We start from the raw sequence: 23096 nt of genomic DNA, 5'->3' as shown, positions 1-23096 counted from the left end.
GGTTTTATAATCAAATACTGGCAAAGGTGGGGACCTACTGAAATAACAGGGCAACTTCTTTAGTAAAGGAGAACAAAACTACTGTAAGGAGTTCTGCATGGTCAGAGTACAGAAGGAAAACGGGATTGGTAACAGGTGACTGGGAAGTAGAACATTTGACCTAGCTTTCTACCATGTGCTCTTAAGGGGATGACTGCCCTGTGCATTTTAAGCTTTAATGCAGGACTTCTGGTTAAGGCCAAAAATCTCACTAGAAATTGACCCCAATGAGTAGTCCTCATAAACTGATCCTTATGAATGGACCCTATGAGAAAGCGAACACCGGGACTCTGTAAGGTCTCTTCCATGGTAAAAGCTGCATTCTGGTTTTATTCTAATTTAAAGGAGTGTCTTGGTCCTACTGCCTTATATAAATCAGTCAGGACAATAACTACTGGTTAAAATAACTACTAAATTAAGACAGGTGATCTATGAACACGAGTGTCTCTAGCAGACCTGTGTGGAGGCTAAATAATTTTAAATTTAGCCAACTCAATAATCATGGTCCCAGAATTGAGAGTACTCAATATTTGCCTATTCTGATGTACAAAGTTCAAGAGATTTTGTTACTGTGTTAAAATATGGCAGTTTGAAAAATGTTCAATGTTACTTTAACTTTCTCCCATGAATCTCCTTGCTGTTAATGCTACTGCATTACACTCTGCAGCAACAGATGGAGGAAAAGAGTATCAGTAAGATTTACCCAAAGTAAGCCTTGTAGTCCGTGCTCCCAGATAAAATGCTGGGTCCTTGTTAAAATATCTGTCCAATGAACTCCATCAGTTCACAGACCAGCTTCACAGTACCTAAGAGTTACTGACGAAAAAGGCACCTTAACACCTACTTACATATATCTGTTTTCTATTTGAACAGTCGCATTACCCTCAAGAATGGATGCATAGGGAAACAGGATATAATACCAGGGACACTGAAGAACTTTCATAGGGAAGAATGCTACTTTGAGGAAAATTGCCTTAGGTGAGAATATTTAGTGATTCTATCTATAAAAAAAGACACCAATGGTTCACCAGTAAAAAATGTTCTATTTAAGTTAAACTAAAAAGTACAGGTCCACAATCCCATACCTTAAGACCCTTGGGCTCAGCTGAATTTTGTATACTGTATTAACGTAGCACCTTCATTAGGGTCTGGGGCAGCACCTAGACCAAAATAAATTTACATGGGAACAGAAACAATTCAAAATTTAAAGAGATCTTCCCTGGAACATCCTCCTTTTGGAAGACTTTTGAATCTTATATGAGAACCAATGAACGTTTAAATCTTAAACCAATAAATCTTTATTATTTAAAGTTTTCGCGGCATTTTTAAAATAAATTTTAAAAATAAATATTTGCATTATAGCTGAAAGTCACATGTATTGCAATGACTCACTTTTACAATTTAATGATATAACTAAGCATCAGCACCATAAAATTGTTAAGATTTGTTTTAAAAAATCCAAGGAAATAGTTCTAAAGCACTGTGAAAATTCTGACTACACACTAACCTGCAGCATCAAGAGTCTGGGGAGGTGTATAACCAGTGAGTAGTTCTCACAGTACCCAATGTTTCTATTCCTGGCAACCACAGGACAAAGTTTTTCCACTACTAAATATCAGCTTTCTAATAAACAACCTCCCATCAGTAGCATCTCAGTATTCACAAGAAAGGAAAGAAATACAAGTTATTTAGGATAACTCCTATCTGTAATTTTGACTTGCATAAAGATATTTATTCTAACAAAACAGCAAAGATTGTGTTCTCACCATGCTATTTTTTTTTTTTTTTTTGCCTTTACAGATTCTCAGAGTAATAGTTAATGGATATTTAATGGTCATAATTTTTAAACTTTAAAAGTCAGCTCAGTTCAATTACAACCATAGAAACTACCGGTATCAGAACATAACTATTTTATTACAAAACTTAATATTATTTACAAAATGAAAAAATAATCAAAAGGCTATTGCAGGCCAAAGTTAAAGGCTTTTCACCCAGTGATTGAAGAAAAATTAAGCAATATTTCCATGCACTCACACACCAATCATTTTTGAAATATGCAAACTCTTAAAATTCATGTTAGTAAAACTTTAATGTATTCACAATACTTGTATATTTATTGGAAGATGGCAAAAAAAAAAAATCCATGGTTCTGTACAGTAAGTTTGATATTGACAGAGTTTGTTCATTTTCCTTTTTTTTTTGGCTTTCATGAATAGCAATGAACATTTTCCAAGTAAGAATTGTAACAGTACCTCTGTCACCTCGCTGAATGCATCACCACAAGAATAACACAAATAGTTTAATGCTCTTGCACTAAACTCAACAGATATAATAATTCCAAAGTTATATTAAACTGAAGCCTTCATTGTGATCAATAGCTTGGATCAGTTTAGATCGTAGAGTTTCTTTGTCTGTATACTTTGGAAGATCCAGAAGATTAAAACAGGTATGGGAAACTGGAAGATAGTCTTCACCACCTCCTGTTGACTGAATGACTAGTTTTAGACTCTTCATACCAAGAATAGGAATGCGATCACTACCTGTCAAGAATACTGCCGAGAAAAAAAAAAAATCATTAAGCCAACCAGTTTCTATGAAAACAATAATATAGAGTGCCATGTTATTTAGCAGACAGTCACTATAACAAAGTTTTACATTAACATTTGCTTTAATGTGGAAGCCTATCTCCAGAGTTTGTGGGAGACAAGATTTTTGAGACACATACTAATTACACCATCCAAACAATATTTCCCCTTTAAAAGTATAATCTTAATATGGCACAGCAAACCAAAAAACCAAACCCGATGCCACTGAGTCGATTCTGACTCACAGCGACCCTACAGGACAGAGCAGAGCTGCCTCACAGAGTTTCTAAGGAGCGCCTGTGGATTCAAACTGCCAAACTTTTGGTTAGCAGCTGTAGCTCTTAACCACTATGTCACCAGGGTTTCCTAATATGGCACACAGGTGGTGCTTAATAAATGTCTGATGAATGAATAACTTGTCACTGACAAAAAACATTTTGAGAGCCCTTTTTTGGGAAGAGCTGTCAAGACCTAGTTTATAAACCAAATAAAAAAATGCAGTTTTGATTTTAATTCCTTTTTCTAGTTGTTCTGTTTCTGTGTCATTTAACGATTTATAATGGGCAAACAAAACTCAAATCACTTTCAAAGAATACTGACTTGTCAATGTTGATATTGATATGCAAAAAAACTTAACCAAGACTCTCATATCAATTCTCAAAAAAACTGCCAAAAATATTCTTTATCAACATCCGAAGTATTAAAGAGAATGTCACTGAGTTAGATACATATATTCAGACAACTTTATTTAAAAGTAAGTCAGATTTCAACAGATGAAAGACACAAGGGAGATGAGGTTCTAAATGAGGGAACTAAGGCTATAGAAATTTCCAAAGCTTTGATACTGAAGCAAAGAAAATAAAGACAGAACACAGAAAAGAGCTATGCACCAGAGTTCACAGTAGAAATTCTAAAAGGAACCCTACACTCCTACTTTCCTGTAATTAGTTTGTTTTCATTTGAAAGAACCAATGCTATTTTACAGGCAAAGTGAATGTAGCTTTTGAAATAAGAAAGCACATGTAATAAAGAATGCAGGTCAGCTGTTTTAAAAAAAAAAATTATTGTACCTCAAGATTAAAAACAGTATCTTGGAATAATAATAATAATATATATATATAAAAACTTAGTCCACCAAAATAAATCAATTAAATTAATATTCTATGAGACAAAGTTAATAATTAGATTCCATTCTCATAAAATATACAACTAGTTAGAAATACTTACACAGAAATTGTTTTTTCTTTTCCAATGGTAATTCATGAAACACGTCCCAGAAAATTTTTATCGTAGGATGTTCTGCCCAGTACTCTCCTTTGTATTCTGTATTCTAAAAACAACATAACCTTTTATGACTATTAAGAAGTATTAGTTTTACATTAAATTGGGCTAATTGGCTTCCTTAGAATACAACGCTAACATGGTGCATAAGTTTGAAACTTATGTGATCCAGCTGATTATCTACTATTTCCTGGGCATTTTACAATATGGTATGCTTAGTTCCAGGGAAGGAAATATGTTATGAATCAGCAACAATGTCTTCCACCACTTCAAAGAAAGTGATAGGATTGTAATACCACCTTCAAAAGTAAATATGCAAATAAGAATAAACTAGAATTAGTAAATTTCAACATAGAATTATCTATGATTATAATAAAACTTTCTTTTCCTGCATTTACATCAGAAGTAAAATTATTTTACATTCTATCGTCCCTTGAAAAAACAACAGTACTGAGAACAACACTAGGAGCCCAGGTGGTGCAGTGGTTAAGTGCTCAGCTGCTAACTGAAAGGTTGGCAATTTGAACCCACCCGCAGCTCTGCAGGAGAAAAATGTGGCAGTCTGCTTCCTTGGAGATTGGAAACCCTATGGGGCAGGTCTACTCTGTCCTATAGGGTTGCTATGAGTCAGAACTGACTTGATGGCAACAGGTTTAAGAACAACATGAATAATTTTCTGTGACAGCCAGTTCCTAAGACGGCCTCCACTGATCTCTACCTCCTGGTACTCATGCCCTTGTGTAGTCCCCTCCCACAATGAACAGGCCTGACCTGGGTAATCATTAGGATATTGCAGATATGAGGGAAGATATGAGGGAATATGAGACTAGATCATAAAAACACTGTGGCTTTTGCCTCTCTTTTGGATCACCTGCTCTGGGGGAAACCCAGCTGCCATCTCATAAGGGCACTCAAACAACCCTATGGCAAGAGGTCCTCATGGTGAGAAACAGTCCGCCTGCTGATAGCCATGTAAGCGAGCCATCTGGGAAGTAAATCTCTAGCCTTAATCAAGTCTTCGGATGACAGCAGTGCCAACCAGTATGTATTTTTAATTTTTATGATGGTAAAATATACACAATGTAAAATTTGCCATTTTAGCCATTTTTGACTGTAAACTCCAATGGCATCAGACTTCCTAACTGGTAAAGATTAGATGAATCTCCAAGATTATCACCACAGGATACCCTTTAAACTTCAAACTTAAACCACTCCCAGAAGTCACCTTTCAGCCAAATGACAGATTGGTCCATAAAATAAATATCGCTTATGATTACTGTGCTCCTCTAAATAATCACCTAAATGAAACCAAACGGTAAACATTTTCCCTAGATCAAAGGTAAAAGGGGAAGAGAAGCTAGATTAAGGGAATCAGAACAACCTGAATGGAAATAATGAGAATGCTGATACATTGTGAAAAACGTAACCAATGTCACTGAAAAATATGCATAGAAATTAAATGAGAACCTAATTTCCTGGGTGAACTTTTACCAAAAAACAGTTTACAAAAAAAAAAAAAAAAATCCAATGGTATTAATCATACTCAGTGCTGTGCAACCATCACCACCGTACGTTTCCAAAACTTTTTCATCACCCCAAACAGAATCTCTGTACCCATTAAGGTATAGCTCCCTATTTCCCCCTCCCCACAAGCATTTGTCTATTCTAGATATTTCATATGAATACAATCATAAAATATTTGTCCTTTTGTATCTGGTTTATTTCACTTAGCATAATGTTTTCAGATTCATCCGTGTTGTAGCATCTATAAGAACTTCGTCCTTTTTATGCCAGCCAAGATCTTCATTACAAGCTCATGAGAGACCCCTGAGCCAGAAGCATCCAACTAAGCCCCGCCTGAATTGGTGACCCACAGAAACTGTGTAAGATAATAAACGCTCATTGTTAAGTCACCAAGTTTTAGGGTAATTTAGAGCAACAAATAACTAATACATTTCCCCTTTCAGAAATATTAGCAATAACAGAGAGAGGGTAGGGGAGAGAAGGGGTAATAAATCTACATTGTGAAGTGTTCTTGCAATTCAGCCACACAAATGGCCTTAACTTTTAGTCTTAGATACCAGGATCCTTCCAGCCATCAGGGCCTTTGGACGCACTGTTTCCTCAGCCTAGATCACTTAAGACACATCCTCTTTCTTCCTTTGTTCATCAGGCTAATTTCTACTTGTCCTTCAGGGCTCAGATTAAATGTTACCTAATTCATTCACTGATTCATTCAACAAATATATGATAAGTTTTAGTTGAAGTTTTGGGGCCCAGAGAAAACGCAGTGAACAAAATCCTTACCATCTACTAAGAGGTCCCCATATTTGTGTGGCCTAAGTTAGGTTCATCTTTTATATCATTCACTAAAACCTTACTCTTGATTTGTATTTATCACAATTTAATTAAGTATTTAATGTCTAGCTTCCTTATCAGACTATAAACTCTAGGAGTGCAAAACACATGTCTTAATCTTACTCACTGCTGTCTAATTCCTTGTATAGTATCAGGCATCCAGCAAGGGCTCAATAAATATTCGCTCATGGGTGTGCTGACTGAATTTTGAGCTCGTCCTATTTATAGTCATGATTATCTCACTCACTAAACTCTAAATAATTCAAATCCAGTTTATACAAAATATTTGCTGTTATTTGCAAACATGTTTGGAGAAAATAGTTAAAATTCTAGAATAAATTTTTTTTTATTGTACTTTAGATGAATGTTTACAGAGTGAATTAGTTTCTCACTAAACAACTAATACACATATTGTTTTGTGACACTGGGTGCCAATCCCGTATGTCAACACTCTCCTCTTCTCAACCTTGGGTTCCCCATTACCAGCTTTCCTGTCCCCTCCTGCCTTCTTGTCCTTGCCCCTGAGCTGGTGTGCCCATTTAGTCTTGTTTTGTTTTATGCGCCTATCTAATCTTTGGCTGGAAATACAACCAGAATGCTCCTTAGAAGCAAGGATGGTGAGACTACGTCTTACATACTTTAGACATGTTGTTGGGGGGATGAGTCCCTTGAGGACATCATGCTTGGTAAAGTATAAGGTCAGCGAAAAAGAGGAAGACCCTCAATTAGATGGATTGACACAGTGGCTGCGACAATGGGCTCGAGCACAACGCAATTGTGAGCATGGTGCAGGACAGGGCAGTGTTTCATTCTGTTGTACACTGGGTCGCTATGAATTGGAGACTCGATGGCACCTAACAATCTTTGGCTGAAGGGTGAACTTCACGAATGACTTCAGTACTGAGTTAAAAAGGTGTCTGGGGGCCATACTCTCGGGGTTTCTCCAGTCTCTGTCAGACCAGTAAATCTGGTCTTTTTTTGTAAGTTAGAATTTTGTTCTACATTTTTCTCCACCTCTGTCCGGGACCCTCTATTGAGATCCCTTGTCAGGGTAGTCACTGGTGGTAGCTGGGCACCATCCAGTTGTGCTGGACTCAGTCTGGTGGAGGCTGTGGTAGTTGTGGTCCATTAGTCCTTTGGACTAATCTTTCCCTTCTGTCTTTGGTTTTCTTCACAGAGTAACTTCATTTACTGACTTATTTAAAGTCTGTGAGCATGTTGGTGGGGAATGAAAGAAGGATGCTTAAAGTTTTGTTTTGTAAATCTCTAAATGATCTGGAGACATGTGTACACAGTCCTCATGATATATACACACACATATATATATAAACCAAAACCAAACTCGTTGCTGTCGAGTTGATTCCGACTCATAGCAACCCTACAGAGTAGAACTGCCCCACAGACTTTCCAAGAAGCACCTGGTGGATCTGAACTGCTGACGTTTTGGTTAGCAGCTGAACTCTTAACCACTACGCCACCAGGGTTTCCGTACATATATATATATATATATGTGTAAAAAAACTTAGTATACTTTGGTTTCTTCTGATTAATGAGATCGATCTATTGATCTATCTCATGAATCAGAAGAAACCAAAGTACACTAAGGTGTACTAAAAAACATTCTGTCTTACTAAATGAACACTTCTGTCAACAATCTGTTTTCAGGCAAGGTTTTAAGTACTTAGTGAGTGCTCTTCTAGGCACCGAGAACACAGCAGTGAAAAAACAAAAATCCTGCTCTTGTGGCGCTTACATTGTAGTGGGGCAAAAGGGTGACAGAGAGTAAAGATAAGTAAAAGTTACATTATATCAGATTCAAAGAAAAAAAATAACACAGGAAAAGGAGACAGCGTGTGAGGGGACTGCAATTTTAGACAAGGTTTCCAAGGAAAGTTTCTGAGAAGGTAGAAATTAAGGAGGTGAAAACAAGAACCATTTGGGATTATCAAGGTGAAGAGAATTCCAGGCTAAAGGAACAGCGATACAAAGGTTCTAGGGCTGGAGTGTGCCTGGTGGGTACTAGACTCAGCAAAGAAACCAATAAGACCAAAGCAGAGGAAGTGAGAGGAAGAATGAGAGATGACGCAAGAAGGGTCAAATTATATAAGATCTTTAGGTCATTGTAAATACTTTGTTTCATACTTTAAGTGTGATGAGAAGTCATTATATCATTTTCATTTTAGGATGACTGGAAGTGAGGTTCATTTCCATTGGGGAACCCCTTAAAGTCAGTATCTATAGATGTCTTCTCTTGAGCAGGTCAATTTACCCGAAAAAGCAGCCCTGAATCTCCTTCCTGGAGTACTTAAGCCAGGCTACCAGCCTTCTGGGTGTCATCTGCAGTTTTACCTGGTTTTCAGGATATTAAAGCCTCTCTCCAAAGTTGTCTTTTGCTGAATAGGAGAGGGAACACAAGAGGTCTAATGATTCCTTTAACTAGAATTTGAAGTAATTCTGCTGCTTTTAGCCCAACCCCACATTCCTGCCATCAGTAACATGGTGCACCAATTCCTGATCCTTTCAGAGACTTAAAGGTATAAAATGGGTTGCCCCTTGATGACTGTTCCCCTGGAGGTTTAGAATTAAATTTTCTCTGCTGTAAGTCACTCATCACTTTCTACTTGTTTTCCATCTTCAAAAGCTATCTCTTGTTCACTGAAATTTTTGGAGGTGGGGTAGGTAGGTATATTTCTATTTCTATTCCTTTATTTCCATTCTAGTGAGATTTTGAAAGGAAGCAGAAATAAACGTGTTTACTCCACTGTGTTTAACAGAAGACTCTAATTATTGTTTTTAATTAAAAAAATTTTATTTCTTAAATTAATACACAATAAAATTGGCTTTTTCTGGTATGTGTACAGTTCTATGAGTTTTATTATTCCTTAAATTAATACACAGTAAAATTGGCTTTTTCTGGTATGTGTACAGTTCTATGAGTTTTAAACACATGTATAGTTTTGTGTAACCATCACCAAAACCAGAATACAAACAGTTCTGTCACTCCAAAAACCTCTCTGGGCTACCCACCCCTCTGCAGTCACACATACCCTCCATTCCTAACCCGTCATCATGGTTTTGTCTTTTCAAAAATGTCATATAAATGGAACCATATACTATGCAACAATTTGAGACTGGCTTCTTTCATACCACTTCTGAGACTCATCTAAGGTGTTGTATGCATCAACAGTTCATTCCTTTTTTATTGCTCGGTAGTGTTCTACCGTATGGAGACACATAGGTTGTTTGCATCCATTTACTCACGGAAGGACATCTGGGTTTTTTCCAGTTTTTGGCTCACTTACAGATTTTTGAGTGGACGTAATTTAATACCTAGAAGTGGGATTGCTAGGTCATGTGGTAAGTTTATGTTTAACTTTATAAAAAACTGCCAAATCGTTTCCGAAGTTGCTGTATCATTTTGTATTCGCACTAATACTTATGAGAGTTCCCAATGCTTTGTATCCTTGTTAGCACTTAGTATTGGCAGTATTTTTTATGTTAGCTATCCCAACAGGTGTGCAGTACCCAAATAATTATTAATGCAAAAATTATGAGGCTGCTAATATACAAAGATAGAAAAATGTATAGGTCAACCCTGAATATATCTTTCTCATAGCTAATCTACAACTCTGTAGTAAACATTTTTCTGAAGAAATATCTGAGAATTTCTTAGAGAAGAAGAAAAAAAAGTTACTTAAAAAATTCTCAGTCTTTTTCCAAAATTCCCCTTTATGGGTTAATAAAAAAAATCAATTTTAAAACTTGCTGCCAAAGGATATATTCACCCCCTCCCGCAAAGGATATATTTAAGGCACCAGAAATGAAGACCATGAGCAACATTTATTCTCTGCTAAAAAAATTAACATTAAGACTAATCAGAGAAAAATAAAGCAAAGAGCTTACTCATTACAAGTGCTTTTCAAAATGGTTTTCCTAGGATTGAAGCAGAGTGAAAATCCATTCAGTTTTAGCTGGGGCTTCTATTCAGCTGTGTCGCAGGTGACATTTTTCTGTATGAACATCACCAATATCACAAAATAAAAAAATGCTATCTCTAATTCATACACAATTCAAGTTCATTCACTGTGGATTAATCAGGGTACAGTGTTTTACTGTAAAATGACAGTAATAAATCATATAACATGGAAAGGAGAGCAAGATTTCCACCAGTCAGTCACGTTCTTCTGCCGTTCCATTTAAACAATGTCATAGACTTGTATTTTCCTACCTTTTCCAGTTCCTTCCAATCATAGTTTGTATTTCCAATCACCATTGCTTGTAGCTCATTAGGCTGGAAGAGCTGAAGGACTTTTCCTCCACAGACTTTATGGAAGCCCGCATGAAAGGCATCAAATAAGGAAGCCACTGATTTGTTGAATATGTAATCCACATAAGCATCAACAAACTCCTGCCTAGAATTAAAAAGCACACATGTACAGAAGATTATAAAAATCATTTTTTATGGAGAATATATAATGTAGTCTTTTTAAAACCTCTGAAGCTCCTGCATTTTTTTTTTTTTAAACTTATCTACAAAACTAAGAAAGTAGAGTTCAAAAGGGACAAAGTCTTTATGGAGAAGCCTATTATTCTTTCTATATAAAAATCTGTATATCCATGAGGCATGTAGACTCATTCCACAATCATTTGTAGGCTACTCCTAACTGAAACATGTCATTTGCTAGTGGGCAGAACAATGCATATGACTATGAAAATAATTTTTAAATATTCACAAACTACTGAAAACTTACATGCACCACCCCACACACATGCCTAAAAAGAGTGATATGTTAAAATATATTAGGTGATGAAAAATAAGACCTTTGGGATCCAGACTATTTGGCAGACTGCAGAGCATTTTATTCCCCTTGGGTTTCAAAGAATCTGAACAACATATGCAGCTATCTGGTCATACCAATAATGAGAATGGGTACTAGAGAACTTCAATATTTCATACCCTTGTCTTCCAAACAATAAAGGATGACTCTACAAACAGGAATACTAGTAAATTAAAAAATCTACAGATAATTCTTAGCAAGTTATAAAACAGTTCTTTAAAAAAAAAAAAAAGGTTAAAATAGGCTAATCAGAAATATGTTGGTGCTAAACTTGGGCCTAAGGAAAAAAATCAAACAGCATATGCTATTAGGTTCTGCTTAGAAGAAACTATTCTGTAATGTACTTAATATAATGCAAAACTTTGATTAATCTAATCAGAAAGTCAAATTTCTTTATACTAGTAAATCTCTTAAGCATAAAAGGCTGAACTGTTTTATGTGCCAACATATTTTTTGACTATGATGCTTTCATTATCTAACTATGATTGGTAGTACAAATATCAAAATTCTTTAAATTATTTGTAAACTAATCTATATGAAATAATATAGATATATTTAATTGAGGATTAGTTCAATAGAAACTTTAAAAGCAGGAAAAAAATCTTTCTAAATCATAGTCAAATATTTTTTTTTTTTAAAGGCTAGCTAGAAGTACCTAAAAAATTTTTATATCATGTAAAAAGTTTTATTGTTATCAAAACAAGACATATGCATGGTTTAAAGCATCAAATAGTAATAATCATAATAGCCAACATTTACTAAGCACATACATGTGCTAGATACTATTCTAACCATCTTATAATTACTGTCCCATGTAACCCTAAAAACCCTAGGCAGTAGGTATAATTATCATCCCATCTTACAGATAAAGGAGACTGAGGCATGTCGACATCAACTAACTTACTTTAAGCTACACAACTTTGAAGCAGCAGAATCAGGAATCATTTGGATCAAGTTCCGGGCAAGAGCTAGTTTGTCTACAGAATTATAACAAAATAGAAGACACAAAACAGTTCTCTGTTCTGCACCTCTCCATCTGAATTCTGGCTATTCAAAGGCAACTCTCTGTTAACTTTTTGCTATTCCTTCTGGTATTTACCTTCAAATTTCTAACAACATAGCTCTGTTATTCCTTGATTTTCAATTTTAAATATTATATAATGAACTGAATACCTAGTGCAAAAAGTGAGGTTTACCTTGTATTTTAATTGCCCCACTCCCATATTCCCTTTTCCCATGCTCCCATTTTACTTATATAACAATTTTTCGTTCAATAATCATCATTACTATAATTATTATTCACAGCTAAGCTACAGAGTGTTTCATGGTTACGTTTCTTTTCTCAAAGAAAACTTTTGTTTCCTTTAGTTAGCTACTTCACCCCAGCTTCTCCAACAGAAATGTCAATCTCTTCTAGATTCACTCAAGTATATTACATAGCACCAGTTCCATTTTTTTCCTGGAGACAATTATTCTGTCCTCTGTCCTCTTGATCTAACCTGGATTGGCTGCTCTTTCTAAATCTAGGAATTCCTCTTTGTCTCTCTCCTGTATTGGATCTTTTTTTTTTTTTTTTTTTTAAATTCTGTGTCTTCTCTTTCTTGGTTTAATTTCTTGTTTTGGTAAAATATACCCTCCAGTAACTTCCTGTGAAAAATACATCAGAAGTAAATTCTCTGAGACTGTGTATGTATGGAAATGTTTTTATACATCCACATACTTGACAGTTTATACAGAAGTCTATGTTAAAAATAATTTTCTCCCAGAATTTTGGTTTTCTAGCTTCCAGTGTTGTTCTTTAGAAGTCTGATGTTATTCTGATTCTTAATTCTTTGTACATGACCTATTTCTTTCTGGAAGCTTTCAGGATCCGTTTCTCCAGGGATTTGAAAATTTCATTCAACTTGCCTGACGTACCTGGTGGTACAAACAGTTAATGCACTTGGCTGCTAAGTGAAAGACTGAAGGTTTGAGTCCACCCAGATGTGCTTTGGAAGAAAGTCCTGGTGATCTACTTCCAAAAAAATCAGCTGTTGAAAACTCTATGGAGCACAGTTCTACTCTTACAGATGGGGTCACCATGAATAGAAGCCGACTTGACGGCAACTGGTCAACTGGTGCCTTGGAATGGTTGTTTTCATTTCCCATGCTTTCAATCATTTCCCATGCTTTCAATCTTGAAAGGTACCTCATTTAGTTCTGGGAAGTTTTCTTGCACCATTTCTTTGATAAATTTCATTCCATTAAATTCAGTGAATTTTTTTCCCTCAATTTTTTTAATAGCATCCATCTGGATGTTACTCTTATTTCTTTGATGATACTAATTTCCATTTCTTTTAAAAGTTTTGGTCTTCATTCTGCTTTGTTTCTATTACCTCGGCATTCTTTAGGACTGTTTTGGTTTCTATCTTTCCTTAAACGTCTACTGACCTTTGGTTATCCATTCACATTTAGGAGTTAACCAGTTTCTCCAGAGAAGAATCCTCCAATATACAGTGTCAAGTGGAAGGGAGCTATAGACTTTCACTTAATCTCCTTGTTTTCAGTTCAGCCCCTTCCCCTTGGCTGTGATGAGGTTTCCTCAAGTCCACAGTCCCATTAGTTCAATCTCTCCAGAATGTATATTTCCAATCTTCTGTCCAGGTTGGAGAGGAGTGGTTGCCAGACTATTGATAAGGGAAATGGATTTCTAACTGCTTTCTTTTAACAGCCAATCATTCTGTTTTCAGCATTCCCCCAAGGCCCATACACTTTCTACAGTTCTTTGTACTCTCCATACCTGAGCCATTGTTGTGCAATATGAACTGGGTGACTTCTTGGCCTTACAGTCCACTTTATGATGCCGTTTTCTCTGACTGGCTGAAGTTAGTTACCCCTGTTATCTGACCTCCAAAAATGTGTTGCTGATGTCTCCTCTCTCCTCCTTTTTCTTGTTTTTTTTTTTTTCTTATACCTTTACTGATATTTTAAAGTGACTTCAGGAGTAAAAGGCAGATTACTTCTTCAATAACCATTCAAAAACTAAGTTTCAGCTGAGTAAAAATTTAAGGTTGTGACGTTCCCAATACAGAAAAAAAAAGCTACCAAATCTTATAACTACCATTCATGCTTCCATAATTCACTTACCGATTTTGTTTGTTAACAGCTGTGTTTGCACCATTTAGAACCAGCTCTTTCACTTCTGTTGCACCGAAGTTTTCAACTGTGATCTATTAATTTAAGTTTTTAAAAAAGTCAGCGTCAGACTCAATACTTCAGAGTATTTTAATATTCTATTATTATATTCTAGATTTCTTAAGTTAAATGTAAGAAGTAGTAAACTTGAGGTAAATTTCTGTTACCATAAGCTCATTTATGATTTCTCCATAAAGCCACAACTAAAAATTTTCATCCTTTCTAGTAGTATGAAATCCTACATTGACTAACTAACTATAAATTATCAAGTATTTAGTTAATTAAGAACAGGAAACTGCTTCCTGTGTACAAAACGTTAGAAAAGTCACTTCAGGAGTAAAGCATTAAAAAGGATGTTTTCCTTGGACAAGTGATAGAATCCAAGTGTAAGAGTGTATTCAGCTTAAAACAGATAGGGATTCTTCCCACATTATAACTGCTACTTCTGTATCTCTTATATCTGCCTGACTGCATGCTTGATCACAGGCGGTTTTTTTCCAGTTATGTCACTTTATAAAGGCAGCTGGTAATGCTCAAACTTTTATCTTCCTTCTAATCTGCTAATTCCTCTAAATATTACCATTCCCACATCTGCATTTCTTCTCTTTCTTTTCCCTATTTTTGGAATATTATCTTCTTTTCTGGGAAAATTTGTTTAGTATCTGCTAACAGATAGTGGGATGATAAGGTACAGAGATGAACACATCCCTGTTCTGGAGGATACTATCTGGTAAAAGAGAGGAAATGTGATATGTATACAGTTCACTATAGTAAAATAATTTTATAGTAAGCATAAACAAAATGTCATAAGATGATACAGGAAAGAAAATTTAATTCTAACTAGAGAAAGTATAAAAGACTAAGGGAGAAATGCCACTTGAAAAGTACCTAGAAGAATGGGTAGGATTCTGAAAGACTGGGAGTGGGTTGGATTTCAGATTGAGCACGTAAACTGAACACAAGGATAGATATGAGCATAAATATCAAGTTATGAAAATATACTACAATGTATTCCCTAAAAACAAGGAAGAAAAGGTATATTAAAGAATACTGTTTGATATGACAAAGCTTGGGATGAATGGAGGAATACAACGGAAGTCAGAAAGAAAACCAGATTACAAATATCTATGATCCCATTCTAAACCTACTATTCTGTAAATAATAAAGAGCCACTGAAAACTTCAAAGAAAGAAATGGCAGGATGAAGTAATGTTTGACTTACCATAGTTCTTGAATATACTAACAATTTACACACTTGCTGATTAACAAATTAGAAATTACTCTGCTTCAATCCCAATTTTTCAGCAAATTAAGATGATCAATAAAGATCCAAGGATAACTGATATGGGAATAAGTGAATCAATTGAAAAGGGGAACCAAAATTTCATAAATAGTGAGAAAAAGTTCAAAGAGGATTTTTTCTCAGGAAAAAAAAAAAATTATTGCACGACAGCAGAATATGGTATCATCTGCAGCCTTTAACCACAAGATCATAAAGTGGGCTGTTCTGGAGGAAAACAAACAAAAGTTTTTTAAAAAAAGGAAGAAAACTGAAAAGTTGCATCATTTCCCCAAGATTCTAATTTATAGTATTAAAATCATTTCCTTCTGAAGTGTTTTATCATAATTCTTGCTGCTTTTCTCTTCTTTCACTGCCAAGTAGTCAAATTCTGCCAGATGCTCATTCATCAATGGCTTTGCATGTGACTGGATCAGTTAGTCAACATCCCTTTTACCGATTTAATAAAAGTTTACATCTTTTACAAGATTTGCAATTTCATTTTCCAAATAGTATTCTAATGTATTTGCATTTGTATTGTGGTATGTCATCTAACAGTAAGTGACTGAGATAAGATGGACAAATGCTACTGTGAAGCAGAAAGGGATGTCTGAGTGGGAATGAATCTTTGAAGCTGTAAGTTCATTAATGAATATTCTCATGTTATAATAACCTTGTCCTTCTCTAAGAATTCCTGTAATTATAGACTAAAACAATTAAAGACTAAAACACTTGGATAAAGAGAACCCCTTGAACTTACAAATATCTTTACACAACGATAAAGCACATAGGCTTTGAAGTGACAGAGTTGGGTATGAACACTGCCTCTGACATGTAATGACTGTTTTTAGTTTTCTTCATCTGTAAAATGGGGATAATACCAACCTCATGGGATTCTTGTGAGAGTCAAATAAAACAATGCATGTATCGTGCTTAAGGGGTGCAGTGGTTAAAGCAATCAACTGTTAACTGAAAGGTCGGTGGTTCGAAACCACCAGCGACTCTGCGGAAGAAAAATGTAGCAGTTTGCTTTCGTAGAGATAGATTTACAGTTTTGGAAATGCTATGGGGTTGTTATGAGTCAGAATCGACTTGACAGCAGTGGATGGGACTGTGCCAAAACTGAAACACCAAACCCGTTGCAGCTGAGTTGATTCTGACTCATAGCAACCCTTTAGGACAGAGCAGAACTGCCCCATAGAGTTTCCAAGGCTGTAATCTTTACGGAAGCAGACGGCCACATCTTTCTCCAGCAGAGCAGCAGGTGGGTTTGAACTGCTGACCTTTCGGTTCGCAGCTGAGCGCTTAACCACTGCGCCACGAGGGCTCCCTCTGTATCGTGCTTAGCACATAGTAAATACTCAATAAATGTTAGCTAAAGGGTTCTTTAAGAACTGTATCCATCAAGATAAAGAAAAAAACATAAGGGACAGCTGTTAAAGGGATGATGAATAATGATCAGGCCAATCTATGTCTTTTCATCTTACCGTAAAATTAAGACAAAATGTTTCCTCTATATCATCTTCTGGATAATCCAGTAATTGCTGCATGCTTCTGCAAAATAATATATATGTTCCTTTGAGGTAAAACATTATTCAGTGTTTTGACTATTTTGCCTATGAATATGTATTTACCATTCACTCGAATAAAATCCTCTTGTTAATTTGTTTCAAAATAGTGATATGCAATGGCACTCTTACAAACAACTTTGAGGAAGAAAAAAAATTACTCTAAGGTTTTTATCTCTTCCTCTGAATACAATGACCATGTATCCATCTATTTGCAACATCTGTCCTTATTTACATACAATTTTCATTGTCGTGTTTTCATAAATAAAATTTTACATATTCCAGCTAGGGCTGAAGATGATCAGAAGTAAAAGTCCAAATAAATCATTTAACTACTCTTAGGAAAACATGATCTTCTGTTATTTGTTATCTGATATTCATAAAGTATTGTTAAAACATTAGAAATTCAGCAAATGGTTTTATACTCATAGTCTTTCAGTAGAAAATTTTGGATCTGAGTAACGTAACAATAGATTTTCCTTTATTAGAAGGATTTTTATTTTGGAAATTTAACAAGACAACAACAAAATACAATTATTCCTAGAAGGAAAAGCTCTTTGTACATTCCCCCTTGCCTACCTCCTGCCACGTTTTACAACTAACCTCCCAACATCAGGCACTAGTTCTTTCAAATCATCCAGGGATGGCCTCTTTTTCAGCAGTTTCTTATATAAAGCCAAAGGAAAATGGAGGTCCACAATAGTAAAGTTGTAAATTGCTAATCCACAGATAACACCAATCAAATGGAACAGATCACTGTCTTCAAATGTCTAAAGACACAAAAGGAAAAGAAAAAAAAAAGTCCTCCCAGTTAAAACACTAAAAACTTTTTTCTGATTATAAAAACATATGCTTATAAAATTTTGAAGATACAGAAAACAGTAATGAATCAGAAGAAAAAAGTTCATCTTTATTCCTATCTCTTCATTAATATTAGTATTTTTGAACATTTCTAAGTCTAATGTATTTTCTAAGATTTAAAAAATTAAAATCTAGCTGAGCTCATACTATATGTATAACTTCACAATTGGTTTTTTCAAGAAATAGACATTTTCCATGTTATTAAACATTAATACATAAAATGATTAAGATTTTTTTCCTGATTTAAAATAATACACATTCAGAATTTAAAAACATTAAAAAACAAACAAAAAAACCCCACCTGTAACGCACACTGAGAAACAATGATTGAAAAATTTTTGTGGGTATTGCTATCTACTTTAAGTCCAGAAAAATAATTAAAAACATACAGCATTTAAGGTTTTATCTCATTTTTTTAATTACAACATGAGCATGTTCTCTTATGTCATTAAATATTTTTCCAGAACACGATTTTTAACAGCTGCACATTACATCATGTAGAAGTACCATGTTCTGTTAAATTAGCTATTTTACTGTAGTTGGACATTTAAATATTAAAACATTGAAAACACTGTTTATCTTTTTCCCCATCTAATTAGAGAATATATGATGTTCACAAAAACTTCTGTGACCGTGACAGTTAAGAGATTAAATTTTTTATTATACCTGAACTCCAGGCCTGGGTCAGTCACTATCTACCTTTTGTGTTCTGACATGACTGTTGTGAGCATTACATGGGATTATGTACCCAGTTTCTGAAGTACAGAGAAAAGGCTCAGTAAATGTTAGATATTACTAGTTAGTAATACTCAAAATAAGATGGGCTTTATTCGCCCCATATATTTTGGTCCATGGCTTGCAATATTTTCTTAGGAGAAACTCTGCTTCGTAAGGAAGAATTCCAGTTTATACTGCCATTTGTAGCCCAAGAAAATGTCTCCCTCTCCATATTCTATGTATATACACACATACACATTTTTGTCTGAAGTTTTAAAATGACAACTTGTTCTAGTATACGTATTTTGACTATCAGTAATGCAGAAAATTGGTGATTTTAAGTGCTCATAAAATGTCTCTTCATGTACTTGCCCCATTTTAATCTTTTTTTTTGGAGTCAGACTCTTTATTCAGGGTTATTATAAATAGTACCTGCCATGGCCATTCTTGTACATGCCTTTTGGCAAACACATTATGCATATCTGCTGGGTACATACCTAGGGGTGCAATTGCTGGGTTATATGTTCAACTTCTGTAAACACTGCCAAACAGTTCTCCAAAGTGATCGTACCAAATTACATTTCCTCCAACTTTGTTTTTGTTTTTTTTGCTTATCCATTCCGCAGTTTAGGGACATTTGGTTTGTTTCTAGTTTTTGGTGATTACAAATAAAGCTGCTATAAACATTTGTGTGCAGGTTTTTGTGTGAACATTAAGTCTTTACTTCACTTGGGTAAAATACCTAGGAATGGAATGGCTGGGTTGTATATGTATGTTTAACTTCGTAAGAAAGCAGCCAAACTGTTTTCCAAAAGCGGCTGTACCATTTTTCTATTTCCACCAGCAAAGTATGAGAGTTTCAATTGCTCTACATCCTTCTAAGTACTTGGTGTGGTCAGTCTTTTTACTTTTAGCCATTCTAATAGGTGTGCAGTGGTATTTCATTGTGGGTTTTTTTTTAAATTGTTGTGCTTAAAGTGAAAGTTTACAATTCTAGTCTCTCATACAAAAATGTGACCCTAATTGCTCTCCCTATACCATGAAAGCACACTCCTCCTTTCCACCTGATTTCCCGTGCCCATTGAACGAACTCCTGACCCCTCTCTGCCCTCTCATCTCACCTCCGGGCAGAAGCAGCCCATTTAGTCTCATGTATCTACTTGAGCTAAGAAGCACACATGTCCCACAGTCCAGTCTAATCTTTGTCTGAAGAGTTGGCCTCGGGAATTGTTTCAGTTCTGTGTTGACAGAGTCTGGGGGCCATGCCTTCTGGGATTCCTTCAGTCTCAGACCATTAAGTCTGGTCTTTTAGTAGAATCTGAGTTCTGCACCCTACCTTTCTCCTGCTCCATCAGGGACTCTCTGTTGTGTTCCCTGTCATGGCGGTCACTGGTAGTAGCTGGGTACCACCTAGTTCTTCTGGTCTCAGGATGATGCTGTCTCTGGTCTGTGTGGCCCTTTCTGTCTCTTGGGCTAATACTTTCCTTGTGTCTTTGATGTTCTTCATTCTTCTTTACTTCAGGGTGGGTTGGGACCAACTCATGCATTTTAGATGGCTGCTCACTAGCTTTTAAGACCCCAGATGCAACTCACCAAAGTAGGATGCAGAACATTTTCTTAATGAACTTTGTTATGTCAACTGACCTACATGTCCCCTGAAAGCATGGTCCCCAGACTCCTGCCCCCTGTCCCTCGAAGTGTCTGGCGATATTCAGGAAACTTCTTAATTTTGGTTTAGTCCAGTTGTGCTGAATTCCCCTGTAGTGTGTGCTGTCCTTCCCTTCACCTAAGATAATTCTTCTCTACTTTCTAGTCAGTGAATACCCCTCTCCCTCCCTCCCCATCCCCATTTTAATCTTTTGGGGACTAGAGTTTTCTTCTTACGTATTTGTATTTGAATTCTTCATATATTAGAGTTACTAGCCTGTGTCATGTCTGTTACATACATTCCAGTCTGTTCTAAGCTTTTTAATGACAGGTTTCTGTTACGCATGTTGTTGTTGTCGCTAGCTGCCATCAAGTCAATACTCACTCATGACCACCCCATCTGTGCAGAAATATCACATTTTTCAGTCATCAAATTAATATTTTCTCCTTCGTGATGTCCTACATTGTGTTTAAGTTTACAAAGTCCTTAAACAGGGCAGATCAAATGTGTTAATCTCTCTCCCTCTTGAAATCCCTCTACACAAGAATAAAGGAACAAAAGGGTATAAACTCAGAAAAAAGAGAATAGAGAAGGTTTATGACACTAAAAAGATGTTAACAAAATTTCAATGGATGAAACGCAGATGGATGACCGGTAACTGATCTAGTAAAGCAGAAAAAACTAAAATATTAGCTTGCAGGAGGAAAGACAATAAAAAACAAGGTAATTTGTGCTGCAGGCTCAGGAACTGAAAGGACCAATACCTATAAAGTTAGGGATATTCAAATGGATTTGAAAATAGGACACTTGGCGGAAAGTCTTTTGTCATGGAAAGGTTAGACCGAAGAGGCTCTGCAATCTGAGACAGCTGATGGGTCTATATAATGAACAATGAGAATCCTAGCTTCCCAGAATGCTCACGGCCAGGGTTATTATAACCTCTCTTGAAAGTCTCAAGGGGAAAAAAAAAAAACTGCATATACTAACAGTTGAGGGTTTCCCCTTAAAAGGTCCCCACCTAATACCACTATGGACGGAAACTAAATCAACAAATGTATATACCCATGCACACAAAGTATCTAGGTAGCTTTTCAGCAACACACTCTTAGGTGTTCATATAGACAGCTAAGAATCACAAGGAAAAAAATAAAAACAGGAAAACGTAACCTGGAGAAATTAGTGGCACTGTAGAAAACAAAAAGAAACTCTGAAAAAATGGTGGGGGGAGCAATAATCATCAATATCATCAGAGAGATAAGGAAAGGTATATCCTTGAAAAATAAACTGGATCCAGTCAAAAAGAACATACTAAGGTGATGTCCCCAAAAATGGCAGAATAGGGAACTCCAAAACTTCATCCCTCAAAAAAAGCAATGAATAAACTGGCAAAAACTGTAGGAATCAACTCTTTCGAACTTCTGAAATCTAAAACAAGCTTACAACAAGCAAGGGAATGTTTAATGACAAAAGAAGTGCTGAATTCTGATAAGAGTGCTGTGGTGTTTTTATTCATTTAGTATCTTCTGCTTCCCAGCTTGGCAGTTGCTGTGAAGGTAACAGCCTGCATTCCTGCTACGACTTTTGATACCAGAGGGAGCAATATAAACCTTAATCTCAAAGAACTGGGTGGCATCTTTTGACCTGCCTGGTGGCTTCCAGAATGATCAGCTGAAGGGCCTGCCTTTGTTACACCTGCCTCAGAGTTTCCCAAAGGCTCAAGCAGCTTCCTAAGTGGCACTTGTCAAAACATTTAAAGGTGGCAAATACATCAGTTGCATCCTCCTAGGGCAACAGATAACAGTTCGGGGTAAACAACAGACAGATGAAAGCCTGGAAATAAAGAGGTTGGGGAAGACATACTTGAGGAATAAGGGCTTTAAAAAGCTTCTATATATGTATCTGAGGATCTACAGGGTCATACACATGCCCTGCATGCATGCTGAGAAAAGACCTGAGAAAAACCTAAGCTCTCACCTCTGACTGATCTTTAGATGCCACGGAATCACGAAGTGAAGGATATGGTAGAGATGTAAATGGCTTGACAGAGTTGTAAATGCTGTGGCTAAGTGTTGAAGGAGTGCCCCAAAACAGAACCAATCTGCAAAGACTGGTAAAGTTTTGTTTTTTCTTTTGGCTCTTGATATTTAAGAAAATCTCCGTCAGGTCACTAGCTAACCACTAAGTTAATGGAAAAGAGTGCTCAGTGCTCACACAAAATGTAGACTTCACAAAAAGAAGAAAGTCACTAAACAACAAAACACAACAAGCAGCAACAACAAACCCCAGAGAGAGTGGAGAATCTGATTTGTAGAGTAACCATGTTATAAAATACAAAATGTCCAATTTTCAACAAAAAATTTATGAGGCATCCAAAGAAACAAGAAAATATGGCCCATTCAAAATAAAAAAAATAAATTAATATAAATTCTTCCTGAGGAAATCCAGACAACTTACTAGCAAAACCTTTAGTCGACTGTCTTAAATAAGCTCAAAGATCTAAAGAAAACACAAACAAAGAACTAAAGGAAACCAGGAGAACAATATCTCACCAAATAGAGAATATCATTGCAAAAATAGAAATTACAAAAAAAAGATACAAAATCTGGAGCTGAACAGTACAATAACTGAAAAGAAAAATTCACTAGAGGGGTTCAATAGCAGATTTGGACAGGCAGAAAAAAGAATTAGCAAACTGGAAGAGAGGTCAACTGAGATTATCCAGTCTAAGGAACAGAAAGAAAAAAGAAT

The 23096-nt window shown here is 35.9% G+C and overlaps 1 protein-coding gene across 10 annotated transcripts in view; it reads right to left on the bottom strand.

Annotated features, from left to right (window-relative positions):
• Nucleotides 1–1812: 1812 nt before the first annotated feature.
• Nucleotides 1813–23096, bottom strand: part of HERC4 (HECT and RLD domain containing E3 ubiquitin protein ligase 4) — a 116376-nt gene continuing 95092 nt past the window's right edge. For 8 of the 10 annotated variants that reach the window (XM_023740775.1, XM_023740778.1, XM_023740776.1 and 5 more), the window contains 6 exons: nucleotides 17726–17892; nucleotides 17042–17108; nucleotides 14228–14310; nucleotides 10492–10675; nucleotides 3852–3954; nucleotides 1813–2591 (listed from right to left, as the gene is read on the bottom strand). In XM_023740775.1, coding sequence (XP_023596543.1) covers nucleotides 2383–2591; nucleotides 3852–3954; nucleotides 10492–10675; nucleotides 14228–14310; nucleotides 17042–17108; nucleotides 17726–17892 — 813 coding nt within the window. In that variant the 3' untranslated portion in view covers nucleotides 1813–2382. Of the gene's footprint in view, nucleotides 2592–3851; nucleotides 3955–7964; nucleotides 8657–10166; nucleotides 10274–10491; nucleotides 10676–14227; nucleotides 14311–17041; nucleotides 17109–17725; nucleotides 17893–23096 lie in introns of those variants that run through there. The other 2 variants (XR_002825623.1, XR_002825624.1) reach the window with 2 other exon arrangements.

This window comes from Trichechus manatus, unplaced genomic scaffold, assembly GCF_000243295.1.
Source record: "Trichechus manatus latirostris isolate Lorelei unplaced genomic scaffold, TriManLat1.0 scaffold00163, whole genome shotgun sequence".
Classification (NCBI taxonomy): domain Eukaryota; kingdom Metazoa; phylum Chordata; class Mammalia; order Sirenia; family Trichechidae; genus Trichechus; species Trichechus manatus.
This window is presented reverse-complemented; position numbering and strand designations above follow the sequence as displayed.